The sequence below is a fragment of the Ctenopharyngodon idella genome, chromosome 15, assembly GCF_019924925.1.
Source record: "Ctenopharyngodon idella isolate HZGC_01 chromosome 15, HZGC01, whole genome shotgun sequence".
Taxonomy (NCBI): Eukaryota; Metazoa; Chordata; class Actinopteri; order Cypriniformes; family Xenocyprididae; genus Ctenopharyngodon; species Ctenopharyngodon idella.
The window spans coordinates 30,229,606-30,244,403 of NC_067234.1; the positions used below are offsets into that span (position 1 = coordinate 30,229,606).

Genomic DNA, 14,798 nt, shown 5'->3' on the forward strand with positions numbered 1-14,798 from the left:
AATCTTGTGCCTTTTTTAAATAGCCAACAGGCAGTGTTGGGGGTAATGCATTACAAGTTATGTATTAAAATTACTTTTTTCCAGTAACTAGTAAAGTAACACATTACTTTTAAATTCACAACAAAATATCGGAGTTACGTTTTCAAACAAGTAACGCAAGTTACTTTGTTTTCCCCATGTATTTACTGACAGCTCTCCTGTCGCCGTGTTGAGAGAAATCGTAAGTGCAGAGTGTTGTGCGCACTGCAAACATGATATTTATTGTAGTTCTAGACTAAATAAACATTTACTCATCTCACTTGCACAAAAACAGATTCAGTATTCATCAAAATGAATAAAAACAGTGAAATGCAAACTCAGATTATTACACAAACCTGGAATTATTAAATATATTAAACAAATATACTTCATGTATTTAATCTCACTTTATTAACCAACGTCTTTGCTGCTGATCTTTGATGATCCAATTCAACAATACTAAGCAAAGACTAACATTTGTGATCAGCCTGAAGCTTATTCATTTCACTTTTGGTGTGAAAGGGCCTTAACATTTGTCAAAAATAGAATTTTTTTGTTGCTTTTAAAAAACAAGCCCAGCTGAGGTGAGGAAAAAGTAACACTAAAGTAACGTAACATTACTTTACATAAAAAGTAACTAACGCAATTTGTTACTTTTTTAGGAAGTAACGCAATATTGTAATGCGTTACTTTTAAAAGTAACTTTCCCCAACACTGCCAACAGGATTTACTTACTTCACACTCATCTTAGATGCAAAGGGCTACTTGCCATCAATTGCAGGCAATTATAGGGAAGGGACATTCTCATACAAGAAAGCATCTGATTGGACAAGAATCTGTGTAGTTAGTCGTCACTATTTTTGGTCTGAATTCCTAAAAAAATGTTAATTTTAAGATGCACATATCTGCTAAAAATTATTTGGCCAACATTTAGGAGTACATTGGCATTTATACACAACCACAAATATAAAGGACATGGACTAAAAGCCACAAAACTTTTGATTTTAAGCTGCAGTGTATCATTCTTCCTAAACTCTGACTACCACACAGACCAAAAAAAAAGTAACCCAAATCTACCCTGGGTTATTCTATAGACCTTATTTACCAGAGAAACAAGCGCGCCGCCATCTTTAGAATATTGTCTTTGAACTTCCGTTTTTGCGGTAGCTCTGTATATTTCTATGGCATCGCTGTTGAAGAATAATTAGCTGGTGAAGTGGATTCACCTGTTGTAGAGTTAATGAAAGTTATCATGAGCATTGTTATGTTTAAAGCAGATGTCTTAACAAATGTCAGTAGACCGGGAAGATTTTAAAACGAGCAGTTCATTCATAAATACGTAAGATCGCTGTGGAAATACAAACCGGAAGTCAAAAGACAACGAGCGCAGCGCTGAAAAGGGGCGGAGCTACATAACGTCTATAACAAGATTATTATTATTATTATTAATTAGACAACTCTAATATTATTTTTTTATTTTGTATTGTTATAACATAAACAACCCAACAAATATTATATTATGAGACAGTTATAATATAATAACAGTTGTCTCATTGTAATACATAATATTTAAAAAATAAATAAATAAAATTAAATCTCGTTACAATATAAATGAGACAAATATTCATATATTATAGTGGTATCCAACTTGTATTATCATTTAAAAGACACATTAGCTTTAGTAAATCACCATCATGTGCCAGTTCCAGGTATGCATGCGATATCCTTACAAGGTCAACAAGGGCCGTATGGTTTTATCCTGCCATCATGCAGTGAAATTAATCCTTTGAACTAATTCTCAAGCAGCTGGACACTACAGTCACACACACACAGATGCTTCCCACACTCACATGCCCCAGCATGCCCCACGCCCAGCCTTAGCAGCAGCAGCAGCAGCAGTCTCGATCAATCAGGCTCCTCCCATGCAGTGATTGCTAATTGATGCACTAATCCAGTCGTTAAGTACTGTGCCAAAGAGCTTGGGAGTGCGTCCAAAGTAAACACCTGCCGTCACTCATCAATGTGTTTTGCTTCTACAAAACGAATCGAAAGGGGACGGTGTAGTTACAGACTTGCCGTGCATGAGAACAAACACACAGAGGAGAGGTGGCTGAGATCGGTGACATGAGCACAGAATAGATTTTATAAATATGGCATGAGTGACAGTCAGTGGATACTCTGATACTTTCAGGCTAGAAAACATTAAGAGCATAGGAGAAACTGGGTAAAACTGACCAGATTCATCCACCTGGATAGAATACAGTAACTCAGAGAATGAAGAGTAAAAATATCAGGATGCTAAGATGAGGTCTAAAAATGTCAAAACGTGACTATACCATTTTGAGTTAAAGGATCTATTAGCGACAGGGGTTCTGTTGAAGATGCACGGATATGGGTAAGGGTCTATAACGAGTCCTTTTTTTTTTTTTTTTTGGTTATCCCATCACACTGAATGGTTGTAGCCCCAGACGCCCACTTTCATTCAGTGGAAAAGCAAACTCTAATATTACATGAAATTACTTCTGCAATTCTCAGTGTAATCTAACCTACTTTATTCTAATGATTGTCATCTTGACAGAGGTCTCTGCAGACTCTTAAGGTTGTGTGTCGCCCTGAGTTGAAGGCTGCCAAATGTGACACGCTACTGCCACCCGGTGAACAAAAAGGGTACAACATCCTATCAGACAAGGGAAAGAGGCTTTAAATGCATTAAAGAAATTGTTCTTGAACATATTTTTCTTTGTTTTTTTTTTTATTTTCTTTGTATGATTTTGATTTTCAAATACATGAGGCATTTGAATTGGTCATGAGTTTAAAAAAAAAAATGGATGCAATGTTCCCATTCAGGTCAAAGAAACTGATAATAAAAAAGCAATAACACATTCACGCATGTTTATAAGAACAGCACAATGAAATAGTCCAGAGAAAGAGATGTATAGAGAAAGAGAAAGAGAGAGAGATTGATTGAAAGATAGATCAATAGATCATTAATACAAAGCTCACAAAAACTCTTCTTCATCTCTACATATTTTCAACAAAAATAAGCATTACAATTAACTTAGAGACATTAAAGGTTACTTTGGTTACGGTTCCCCAAGCTATGCATATATTGTTGCTTCATTTAAAGTAAAGATGCACAATACATTGGTACAACATTAGTTATTGGCCATTTTTATGTACATTTTATTAATCAATTTAATTATAATTCATTTTTAAGCTCATTTCTACTATTTTTACATTGATTACTTTTGCCATCATCTAACACTTTAAAGTCAACGTTAAAAAATACTAATAATTTAATAGTATTTTTACTATTAACTTTCTCTTTACCAATCTCAATATGAATATCCATTTTTCATACTGTACATTATAATGTTGTGATGCCTAAATTCAGTTTAGGTTTTAGTGTTTTATTTTTATCTGATTAAAACAAAATGTTAATATCGTCAATTTATAGGGCCATTACAAAAAATTAGCATCAGCTTATTGTATCAAGCAGGTATTAAATATCGGTGAACCCCTAATTTAAATATACTGCATTCATTTAAAGCAACAACACATTTTAAAACAACATATACCGAATGCAAAAACCAGCCACCTGTGACTGTTATTGTTATTGGGCTTTTGTGTGTGGAGTTCTATTGTTCCACTTAGCTCACTTAGGATAGGCCACACAGCCTCTCGCTCACTTCCCAAAGCTTCCTGGCCAGGGCATCATCCCGTCCGGCAGCGCTCACATTCTGCAGAGCGCAGGAAGAGAAGTACCGTCCACTCAGAGGCTCAAGTCCCTCCTGCAAAGCACAGTAAAGTGTAGTCTGCGCACCTCCCTCTGGGTCTAGGAAAAACAGCTTGGACATGACCGGGTAAAGCAGCTTCTGTAGCATATTCATATTCCGACCAATCTCAGTGGCTATGACGCCTATAAGGACGAGACAATGAATAAAATGTGGGGTAATAATAATAATACTTGTAACAAAATGGCACACAAAAAAATGAAGGACCACTAACCTGGATGCAGGCAATAGCACGTGACACTCGTCCCTTCCAAGCGGTTTGCGAGCTCACGGGTAAACAGCACATTGCAGAGTTTGCTGTGGCAGTAGGCTCTGAGAGCATCCCAGGACGACTGACCTGTGACCAGATCCTTGTGCGTGTTGAGGAGGTTGAAGTCGACAGAACCCAGCCGATGCAGCAGGGCGGACACGTTGACGACACGGCTGTGCTCTGCCTGCTTTAGACGATCCAACAGCAACAGCGTCAGCAAAAAGTGGCCCAGGTGGTTGACGCCGAACGCCATGCCAAAACCATCTTCAGTTCTGCCTGACGCGATAAGACCTAGAGAGAAAACCTCACACACTAAAATCATGTTCTTGATGAAATGCTTTCATACACCAGATTCCCTCTCAAGTTACCTGCATTGTTAATGAGCAAGTCGAGTCTCGGTTCACTCTTCAGAAAAGTCTCAGCAAAATCTCGCACGGACTTCAAACTGGCCAGGTCCAGATGCATGTACAGTACCTCGGAGTTCCCACTTTCCTGGAGGATATACAGCAAGTTCTTTCTTTTAGAGTCATCTCAGTGTAATAAGAACCGGGAGGAATTGAGGTTAATGGATGAATTCACCTTTCTTATGTCATAAACTGCAGCTTCAGCTTTCTGTTTGTTTCGGCAGGCGAGGATCACTCGGGCCCCTCTTTTGGCCAGATCCAAAGCTGTGGGTTTGCCAATGCCTGTGTTACTCCCTGCACACAGATTATTGATTAGTCAAACTTGAGACAACGTTAAACGTTCTCAGATGTAACTACAGTAGATATAAATATGCAAATATATCGTATTAAAGAGTTTAAATATTACCAACCTGTAACAATTGCTGTTTTTCCCTTTAACGTGACGCTGCTCTTAAATCTGGCTCCTTTAAACACGCTGTAATAAAGCAGTATATATACAGCCAAAACACCCGCCAGCACTGACAACAGGACAGACATTATGTCCTTTGACCGCGTCAGTTAAGAGATGTCACAAATTTTCAAAAGTTCAGGAGTACATGTTTTGCTCCGTTGCTTTCTCCCGACTGTTATCGTGTTTTTAAGTTTTCGTAACTGCCAGTGACAGCTTCCGGTTTAAACTTCTGACAAGCGCTGGATGGCGCAATTTCTCTAAGTTACGTCAGGGGTGACTATCATGACGAAAAGTCGCACTTTCTTAAGATATTACACCAAGACCAAAAAAAAAAAAAAAAAAGCGTGATAAATAAGCCCGTTTCAGTACCACAAAAATGTCCCATAACTTTACCTGCCATTTGTATTTAAAAAGCACCATTTCCACTGTGAAATGATGACATGAGGATCATGTTAACAAAAATTAAATATTTAATTTTTTTATTCCTAATCAATATTGTCAATACATTATCACACACTACCCCTAAAATGCCTTTCCTCAGACCATAACAACACACTTAAAAAACAAAACAAAAAAACAAAACAAAATAGGCTATTATAAAAAAAATATTTTATATACAGTAGGCTATATACAAATATATACAGGTAAAAAGTATATATTGGTATCTTTAAAAATTACATAAAAAAGTACAATTTACAAATATTAATTTTAAAACAATATATTTAATTAAAAAATATAAATATTATAAGGTACATTTATATGAATATATAGACCATAGACTAAAAAAATAGATTGGTGTTGGCTTTATATATATTTTTTGGTAAAAAATAAAAAATAAAAAAATAAATAAATAAATAGTGTTTGTCACAACCACACAAATTGTAAAGAAACAAAATTTTTAGATAATTTTCCTAATTTTAACTCATTTGTAGCAAAGTGCTGCTTAATTTAATGCATGTGTTATATTCAAAATTTAGTTGTTTTTGTAAAAAATGTAAAAAAAAAAAAAAAAAAAAAAAAAAATTCTGATTGTGATGATTCAGTAGATGGAGCTGAAAATCATTTGAATCCAACATGCAGTTTAAATTCATTCCTTCCTTAAAGTGAATAGATTTGTCAATATTTATCATAAATAAGTTATTTTTGCATGTATTTTGATTTGACTATGACAGGCAAGGAAAATTGACATCGTACCCAAACATAGTTGAAAACAACAATAAACTTTTATTTATTCATTTTCAGCTTTGCAGCCTATTTTTCACTGTACTCACAAGCCAATGGAAATCAACTCTTTTTAACAATAGTTATAGGATATATTAGTGCTAATGATGGTTACAATTTGGGCCATTTTACAAAGTTAGTTTCAAACTACACTACATGCATCAAATAAACTCTCACAATGGTTGTTTTTCAAGTGTGTACCCTTTATTGATCTCTTTTGCACAGACTGCATCATGACAGTGATGAGAAGCAAAGCTTAAATCACACCACTGTGCCGCTCACAGAATCAGTCTGCTTGAGTTCTTCCTCTGACTCTTTTCTTTCAAATCGATGGAATGCAGAAAGAAGAAAGCGCTGTAAACATTTGCCAAATGCACCAGACGTTCAGCCTGTGCTGGGCTTGCCGGTATCGGAATGAAGGGGTGGAGGTGAGGAAGAGGTGGAGGTGGAGGAAGAGGAGGAGGAGGTGGGGGAGGGAGGAAGGGAGCTGGGCGAGCTGCCCTCACTGTTGAACCCGGCGGAGGGACTGCACCTGGAAGGTCTGAGCGTGGGAGCCCCACTCCCTGTAGTGTTTGTACTCGCCGCCATGGTGGTCACACTCCATGATGTACTGGTAACCACGGTAGCCGGGGTACTGGTAACAAACCCAGCTACATGCAGTGAGAAAACACATAACAAATGCCTAATTTAATATTCTAAGTATCTCAAATATTGCAAGGTTACAGCCAATGTGCCCTCTGATTTTTTTTTCTTGCTGGGCAAAACCTCTTTCTATAGGATGGACAATCCGTCCACCTGAGCAAAAACATTGCAGAACTGTACAGTGTACACATAAAAAGTGCTTACATCATGCTGTAACTTTAAAGTCTTCATGACACGGAAGTTTTGATAGTCTTTTCCTCCTTATTGTGACATATCTCCTAGTGAAACAGCTTCTTGAACAACAAAAAATGTAGGGCGGGACTTGAATTTGTCCATGGGGAAATGATTGGATCGTTGGATGGTTGTGGTTTGCTATTGGTCGATCTCATATGAGTGACAATTTGTCCCGCCCTCACGCCAGTAAACACATCATCAGGGGAAGTTATTTTGATTAAAGATTAAGAGGGCACATGATTTAAAAATTTAAAGATTTATAATAAATACTGCAATATTCCATAAAATATAAGAATTGTCTATTTTGATTTCATGGTGACTTTAAAGTGCTATTTGTATTTATTTGACCTCTGATGTAACCTTGTGAAAAATACATTTCTGTTTCTTCTGTGCAGGTGCAACATCAGAAGTGCGTGGCCATGGACGTGTGCATCTTAGAGGGAACACTGGTTACAGCACCAGAAGCTAATGCCATATAGAGAGAGAGACAAGTATGGTACTCACGCCCCACTTTGCACCTGCATTGATCCGATCTCATTGGAGGGCCAGCCCATGGCCTGGAGAGAGGGGTAGTCATCAGTTATCTCCCACTGGTGTCCGATAAAGTTCTCTCGCTCAAAGACGGTAATCTTTGACTCCTTGTGGTTCTGCATAGATCATAACAGTGGAAGAGATTGTATTTTATTTGGAGACATGGTTAAACCATTTCACCAGTGATTAGTTGATACGGTTTCAAACTCACAGCAGAGCAGATTGGCCGGAAGGATATTAGCCTCTCGATGTGGTAGGCATTGCTGCCGCTCCAGGACTCCCAGCGAGGGTAGTCGCCTCTCTCCAAGATGAACTGCTGCCCACAGAAGCTGGAATGCTCGAAGCCCACCCATCTGTTCAAATACACACAAAAATATTAAGCAGCACAACTGTTTTCAGCACTGATAATAATAAGAACTGTTTCTTGAGCACCAAATCAACATATTAGAATGATTTCTGAAGGATCATGTGACAATGAAGAGTGGATGCTGAAAATACAGCTTTGCCATCACAGGAATAAATTACACTTTAAAATATATTAAAATAGAAGACAGTTATTATATATAGGCCTGTGTGTGTAATAATTCACAATATTACTGTTTTTACTGTACGTTTGATCAAATAATGCAGCCTTGGTGAGCATATGAGATCTTATCGACCCCAAATGTTTGAACGGTAGTGTAAAAATTATAGATTAGATTAATCTTACTTTATATTATACACACAAATAATATTCTATTTTGTACAAATACATAAAATTTACATACACATTATTATTAATATTCTTTAAAATATATAGTTTTTAAAATGCAAATACTTTTCTTATAGGGGTTAAGCACTTCTAATTAGCATTATACAACAACAACTGAAGTCTGGTATGGTCTCATGCAGATGTATGCATTTGTGAATCCACGACTTACGCGCCACACTCCACTTTCAGAGAGCGGACAGTATCCATGCCACATTCCATTATGTTTGGACAGGCTGAGGTGAACTCCATGCGCTTGCCTTGGAAGTTCTCTTGGTCATAGACTGTGAGCTACACATATTCACAAAGACAAAAGAGATGAGATTCATATCATTCTGTATCACTTTCTATTGCGACCGGCATTATTTCATAGGCATCAAGTGTTTACTTGCCTTCCATGGCCCCATTGGTATGGGATTAGTCAGAGCCATCCTTGAAGATATCTCAATGCTGATAGACCTGAACAACACAGATATGCACGAAAAAATGCTTGGGTTCTATATAAATTATGGCAACTCTACAAATTAGCCTAGGGATAAGAAACAAGAAAGATATGGCAGCCAAATGTCTTCGTTGCTCCAACAAGTTAGACCTAACAAAATACATCACAATGATTCTCTCTGCTAATTTAGAAGATATCATCCAAACATAACAGAATAAAACCACAGCTTACAGAAATTTACATTTTCTGAAATGCCCATATTGACAAAAAATGCTGATGAATATTTTGTTAAAGACACCCACATATATGCTTGCTATGTTTTGGGGTTCAATTGTGTATATGTGCGCCCCTCCCGTAGAGTTCTGCAGATCAACAAAGAACACTAAAAGATGACCGCAGCAGCTGAAAGAACTAACATAAAGGGCTTACCTGACCTACCCAACAAATAGCTGCAAGCGCTCAGGAGTTTCACACAACGGTCTCCAGACCTCCAACTAAGGGCTCTATTTATATGTATCATGACAGAAAGGGAAGATTGGCCACAGGGCAGGCAGGAGTCAGCACTTTGTCTCAGGCCTCATTGTTTCGGACTGAGCCTTTGGCTTTACCCAGCTCACAATGCCATCTGCCGTAGCCAGGGAGGCATCGTGCCTACTGGCATCTGCCACCAGAGTGGATGCCAGGCACTGTGATTCCATGCATGCTTTTACATATGACCGGAGTGTATGGCAAAGCACACATGCTTGCAGAAACACAAGCAAGCTGTTTCGACTTGAGATCATTCCAGCATAGACAACACAAAGGTTCACCGAAGGTTTTTTTTTTTTTTTTCCCAAGCAAAACAAGCTTTGCAACAACTTATAGGTATCCTTAAATATTAAAAACGATAGTTTTTAACAATTATCTATCATTAAAAGTCCATTTTTATGCTGCATTCTGCTCTCTTCTCAGCACGATGACAGCTACAGAATGTTTTAACAACCCACTTCCACCTGCCTTTACATACTCGCCCACATACAGACGCTCTGCCTCACATATGCATACACACGCAACAGGCCCTTACAAGCACATCCATTCAACATCCATGTCCTGCCCACTCCTTTGACTTTATGCAAAGCAGGCTGCATGGCTGGGGCCCGGTGTTGCTCTAAGAGGTGCATGACTAAGTAAAATGAAGTGTGTGAATTATGGCATTCAAGTAAATAAGAAGATTGATTCATAATTTGGGTAAGTTTCAATGTGGTTCTACAAAGAGATGTATTTTTGATTTGTTGATAGACATAGGTATGTGATTGTGTGAATAAATAAATTCATCACTATTTATGTTTTGGTTAATACTTGTAAAATGTAGAGTACCGAAATGCACACATATAGGAACTTTTACTTCAAACTTAAGCTGCAAAATCCTTGACAACATAAAATATAACTGTAACCACCCAGAAAACTGCTGAAGCTTCACACAACGGCAACAAGTCCTCTTTCTCTCAATGGAGAGGTCTGTGGCCAGTCTACTGAGGTCAGCACATTGCTAGCCATGCTGTAGAGAGTGAATGAGTTTGTGTGAGAGTGAGAGCGTTGAAGAGATAGGGGCCATGGAGTGCTACGCTTTTTGCTGATGGAGGTAGACATCAGACATCCAGCCGTAACCTGGAACAAAGCAATGAGCAGAGTCAGCAGGGTCACATAGATAAGCTTCCACTCCAAACCCCTCCAAACGGCCACCACTTTTATCCAATAGCCTGGTCTCATTCTGCTCCAGAAGTACTGCTGGCATATATATATATGTATATACAACCCATTCGAAGCCTGAAGCCCTTATACATTCGGGCCTTAGCATCTTTTCCTCCGCCAGCACTCTTTTTACATTCCATTCCTCTGACTGCAAAAGTTTTGGTGAGATCTAATTGGTCATTTCAATCATTTCAGAGTGGCCACCCTTTAAATAAGCTTGTTATGACTGGGGAATGTGTATATATATATATATATATTTAGATGTTCTTGACTAATTTGGGTGTAGAAGATTATTAGATAGAATGATTTCTGAAGGATTATGTGACACTGAAGACAGGAGTAACGGCTGCTGAAAAGTGCCATCACAGAAATAAATTAGATTTTAAAATGTATTAAAAAGAAAACAGACATTTTAAATTGTAATAACAGTTCACAGTATTATGGTTTTTAGAGTATTTTTGATTGAAACCCATTTAGTGATTTCCGAGTGGCTCCGTTTTATTTACATGCTTTTGTCTGATTTGAGTAAAGAAGAAGATTCTCCCAAGCTTATTGCTTTATACCAAAGACCATTTAAAAAATGTCACATGACTGATTTCCAAAAGTTTCTAATGGTTTATAGCAAGGAGGAATTGACTGTAAGATTCCAGAATTAATCTTGATTCAGTATTTCATTTAAGCTCAACTTCTCTCTGTTCCATCATTTGCAGCTTCAGCCATGTCACATACTGCTGTGCAAGGAAGTATGGGGAGTCGCTATGCCACGGGAATGAGCTCCCAAAGAGTATGTCAAGCCTGTCCCATCATGCTCTTATCAGATTCTCTCTTTTTCATCTATTATTGCCATTACACGTATTTTGTACAAGAAGCACTCGCTGAATTATTTGCCTTTACTGTGTGATCTCTCTAATCAGATATACCTGTTTGAGTACGAGAATTTCCAAGGGCGCATGATGGAGCTGAGTGGAGAGTGCCGTAACATTTGTGACAAGGGGCTAAACCGTGTGGGCTCCATCAGAGTGGAGTGTGGGCCGTAAGTACCCATCTCACAAAACAAATGCATAATATTATTTGTCGCATTTTTTATTTTTTTATTTTTTTTGTTAAAGAAACTAATACTTTAATTAAGCAAGGATGAATTTTTTTCTTTCTTCATGAAAGAAATCTATCACAGTTTCCACAAAAATATTTAGCAGCACAACTGCTTTCAACATTAATAAGAAGAAGAAATGTTTCCATATCAGCATATTAGAATGATTTCTGAGGATCATGTGACACTGGAGGATGAAAAAAGTTATTTTAAATTGTAATAATACACCGATCAAGGATAACATCAGCCAAAACAGCTCTGACCCGTTGAGGCATGGACTCCTCTAGACCCCTGAAGGTGTGCTGTGGTATCTAACACCAAGATGTTAACACCAGATCCTTTAAGTCGTGTAAGTTGCGAGGTGGGGCCTCCATGGTTCGGACTTGTTTGTTCAGCACATCCCACAGATGCTTGATTGGATTGAGATCTGGGGAATTTGGAGGTCAAGTCGACACCTCAAACTTGTTGTTGTGCTCCTCAAACCATTCCTGAACCATTTTTGCTTTGTGGCAGGGTGCATTATCCTGCTGAAAGAGGCCACAGCCAACAGGGAATACCGTTTCCATGAAAGGCTGTACATGGTCTGCAACAATGCTTAGGTAGGTGGAACGTGTCAAAGTAACATCCACATGGATGGCAGGACCCAAAGTTTCCCAGCAAAACATTGCCCAAAGCATTACACTGCCTCCACCGGCTTGCCTTTTTCCCATAGTGCATCCTGGTGCCATGTGTTCCCCAGATAAGCGACGCACACGCACCCGGCCATCCACGTGATGTAATAGAAAACATGATTCATCAGACCAGGCCACCTTCTTCCATTGCTCTGTGGTCCAGTTCTGATGCTCACGTGCCCACTGTTGGCGCTTTCGGTGGTGGACAGGGGTCAGCATGGGCACTCTGAATGGTCTGCGGCTATGCAGCCCCATACGCAACAAATTGCAATGCACTGTGTATTCTGACACCTTTCTATCAGAACCAGCATTAACCTTTTGAGCAATCTGAGCTACAGTAGCTCATCTGCTGGATCGGACCACACGGACCAGCCTTCGCTCCCCATGTGCATCAGTGAGCCTTGGCCGCCCATGACCCTGTCGCCGGTTCTCCACTGTTCCTTCCTTGGACCACGTTTGATAGATACTGACCACTGCAGACCGGGAACACTCCACAAGAGCTGCAGTTTTGAAGATGCTCTGTCCCAGTTGTCTAGCTATCACAATTTGGCCCTTATCAAACTCGCTCAAATCCTTACGCTTGCCCATTTTTCCTGCTTCTAACACATCAACTTTGAGGACAAAATGTTCACTTGCTGCCCAATATATCCCACCAACTAACAGGTGCCGTGATGAAGAGATAATCAGTGTTATTCACTTCACCTGTCAGTGGTCATGTTATACCTGATCGGTGTATTTCAAAATATTACTATTTTTACTGTATTTTAGATCAAATAAATGCGGCCTTGGTTAGCTTAAGGGACTTCTTTCAAAAACCTTCTTTCATCCTGAATTCATATTTTCCATGGAGCGAAATCAAAATTATTTAAAAATGTACAATTTATTTCCATAAAACTTTTGAAATGTTTCTTATCTGTTAACTTGAAAGGAAATCAAGGAAAAAATGGCAGTTAATCATAAAATCAGATTTTTAAATAATTCAGCCATAATGTACATGCAGTCGAATCGATGTAAACAGACCATTTACAGTATGTTTGCCCTCCTCTGTCTTGCAGATGGGTGGGTTTTGAGCAACAGGATATGACTGGTGAGATGTTCATGCTGGAGAGGGGAGAATACCCTCGCTGGGACACTTGGTCCAACAGCTACCGATGTGATCGCCTCATGTCTGTCCGGCCCGTCAGAATGGTGGGAGAACATTATATCAGTCCATTTTATCACTAACCATAACCAATTAATCATAGGAGAAATGTAAAAACAGTTTCAACTGTTTCTTTCTCCATGTAGGACCCACAGGACCATAACATCTGTCTGTATGAGTGCATGAACTTTGATGGTCGTAAGATGGAGGTTTCTGATGAGGACATCCCAAGTTTGTGGTGCTATGGCTTCCAGGACAGAGTCGCCAGCATTCAAGTAAATGGTGGAACGTAAGTGATTTACCATCTCTTACTGTATATTTACAATTACAAATGATAAAGATTATCTAAGCATTTGAAGTCATCTCATGAATTACCATATGCTATGTTCATTTCCTACTGTAGTTGGGTGGGATACCAGTACCCTGGCTACCGTGGATATCAGTACCTGTTTGAATTTGGATCCTATAAACACTGGAATGAATGGGGTGCCAATCACCCCCAGATCCAGTCTGTGCGCAGAGTGAGGGACATGCAGACGCATCACAGAGGCTGCTTCGAGATGGCATAAGGAGTGATACGTGGCATGGACAGGTGGATACAACAAGGCCCTGCAGGGAAAATTCTGTGGAATGTAAAAAAAAAAAAAAAAAATCATCCATCATAATCAAATGAGCTTCTCGGAATAGACATTACCAATAGGATCATGTGTTACAACTAGTTGCAGAACCACTTCTCAGTACAGCAAAGGCATTCTACGTCTAACCCCTTAGTTAAAAAAAGTAAAGAAAATAGATAAATCTGTTTTATGTCCCAATTTTAGTGCTTGTTTAATCATTCATCAGTTCTGTTTGATAGTTTTGCATCATTATATGTTTCTTTTCTTTACCTAAACTTTCTATATCTCTGCCTTTATTACTTTATATAAGAATATCTACCATATGAACATCCACAAATGACCTACAGTAAAGCTAATCTGAATCAATTTCTCATTTAGCTGCAAAACCCTTCGAGGAACATTCATTGAACCAGAAGGAGGTGCAATTCAGCACTTCAGCGTGCTCAGCCTTCTCCTGCTTCATCACACCACATCTTCTAGAACCTAGATGTTCAGCTGGTATTGTGACGAACAGAGTTCTCAACCTGGCAGGCCGGATGGGAGAAGAGAACAGAATTTTCCTCTTCTCTCTCCAGGAACAGATTTCAGACCTCCTTTATTTTCAAAATAGCCTAGAGGAGATCCTTCCACACTTTATCTTTCTCAGGGATGCTGGCATCTAAAAACACATTTCCTAGAAAATAAATAAGCAAAAATAAAAGATTTTAAAGCACAATTATTGTACAATGTCCTCAATTCATTATTTAATTATTATGTAATTCACAATGCATAATAAACGAGGAAAAATGATATACATACTCTTTGGGAGTGCTA

At 38.6% G+C, this 14,798-nt stretch overlaps 3 protein-coding genes across 5 annotated transcripts; 1 reads left to right on the forward strand and 2 right to left on the reverse strand.

The window, feature by feature from the left end:
• Window positions 1-2,751: 2,751 nt before the first annotated feature.
• Window positions 2,752-5,140, reverse strand: dhrs13a.3 (dehydrogenase/reductase (SDR family) member 13a, duplicate 3). Its single transcript, XM_051862202.1, has 5 exons — window positions 4,877-5,140; window positions 4,642-4,760; window positions 4,431-4,554; window positions 4,027-4,353; window positions 2,752-3,937 (listed from the first exon to the last, which is right to left on the reverse strand). Exons 1-5 carry the CDS (start codon window positions 5,001-5,003, stop codon window positions 3,678-3,680), a joined length of 957 nt encoding a protein of 318 aa, XP_051718162.1. The 5' UTR covers window positions 5,004-5,140; the 3' UTR covers window positions 2,752-3,677.
• Window positions 5,141-6,118: 978 nt separating this feature from the next.
• Window positions 6,119-13,958, reverse strand: cryba1a (crystallin, beta A1a). 3 transcript variants are annotated; one of them, XM_051862205.1, is made up of 6 exons: window positions 13,815-13,958; window positions 8,686-8,752; window positions 8,466-8,584; window positions 7,757-7,898; window positions 7,519-7,661; window positions 6,119-6,788 (listed from the first exon to the last, which is right to left on the reverse strand). In XM_051862205.1, the coding sequence occupies exons 2-6, from the start codon at window positions 8,722-8,724 to the stop codon at window positions 6,641-6,643; spliced, it is 591 nt and encodes a 196-aa protein (XP_051718165.1). In that variant the 5' UTR covers window positions 8,725-8,752; window positions 13,815-13,958; the 3' UTR covers window positions 6,119-6,640. The 3 variants fall into 3 exon arrangements, with proteins under 3 accessions (XP_051718165.1, XP_051718163.1, XP_051718164.1); XM_051862203.1 differs by lacking the exon at window positions 13,815-13,958 and adding an exon at window positions 13,248-13,777; XM_051862204.1 differs by lacking the exon at window positions 13,815-13,958 and having other exon boundaries at window positions 8,686-8,847.
• crybb1l3 (crystallin, beta B1, like 3) lies at window positions 10,370-13,937 on the forward strand. Its single transcript, XM_051862208.1, has 5 exons — window positions 10,370-11,250; window positions 11,381-11,499; window positions 13,283-13,415; window positions 13,515-13,657; window positions 13,772-13,937. The coding sequence occupies exons 1-5, from the start codon at window positions 11,185-11,187 to the stop codon at window positions 13,935-13,937; spliced, it is 627 nt and encodes a 208-aa protein (XP_051718168.1). The 5' UTR covers window positions 10,370-11,184.
• Window positions 13,959-14,798: the final 840 nt, after the last annotated feature.

Excerpts from the sequence above, each read along its gene's own strand:
- dhrs13a.3 (XM_051862202.1), bottom strand. The coding sequence starts at position 5,003 with ATGTCTGTCCTGTTGTCAGTGCTGGCGGGTGTTTTGGCTGTATATATA. Across the intron at positions 4,761-4,876 it reads AAAAACAGCAATTGTTACAG|GGAGTAACACAGGCATTGGC; the intron begins GTTGGTAATATT and ends ATCTGTGTGCAG. Across the intron at positions 4,555-4,641 it reads CAGTTTATGACATAAGAAAG|GAAAGTGGGAACTCCGAGGT; the intron begins GTGAATTCATCC and ends TATATCCTCCAG.
- crybb1l3 (XM_051862208.1), top strand. The coding sequence starts at position 11,185 with ATGTCACATACTGCTGTGCAAGGAAGTATGGGGAGTCGCTATGCCACG. Across the intron at positions 11,251-11,380 it reads CGGGAATGAGCTCCCAAAGA|ATATACCTGTTTGAGTACGA; the intron begins GTATGTCAAGCC and ends CTCTCTAATCAG. Across the intron at positions 13,416-13,514 it reads CTGTCCGGCCCGTCAGAATG|GACCCACAGGACCATAACAT; the intron begins GTGGGAGAACAT and ends TTCTCCATGTAG.
- cryba1a (XM_051862203.1), bottom strand. The coding sequence starts at position 13,327 with ATGAACATCTCACCAGTCATATCCTGTTGCTCAAAACCCACCCATCTG. Across the intron at positions 8,753-13,247 it reads GGGCAAACATACTGTAAATG|GTCTATCAGCATTGAGATAT; the intron begins GTCTGTTTACAT and ends TGTGTTGTTCAG. Across the intron at positions 6,789-7,518 it reads ATGCAGGTGCAAAGTGGGGC|CTGGGTTTGTTACCAGTACC; the intron begins GTGAGTACCATA and ends CACTGCATGTAG.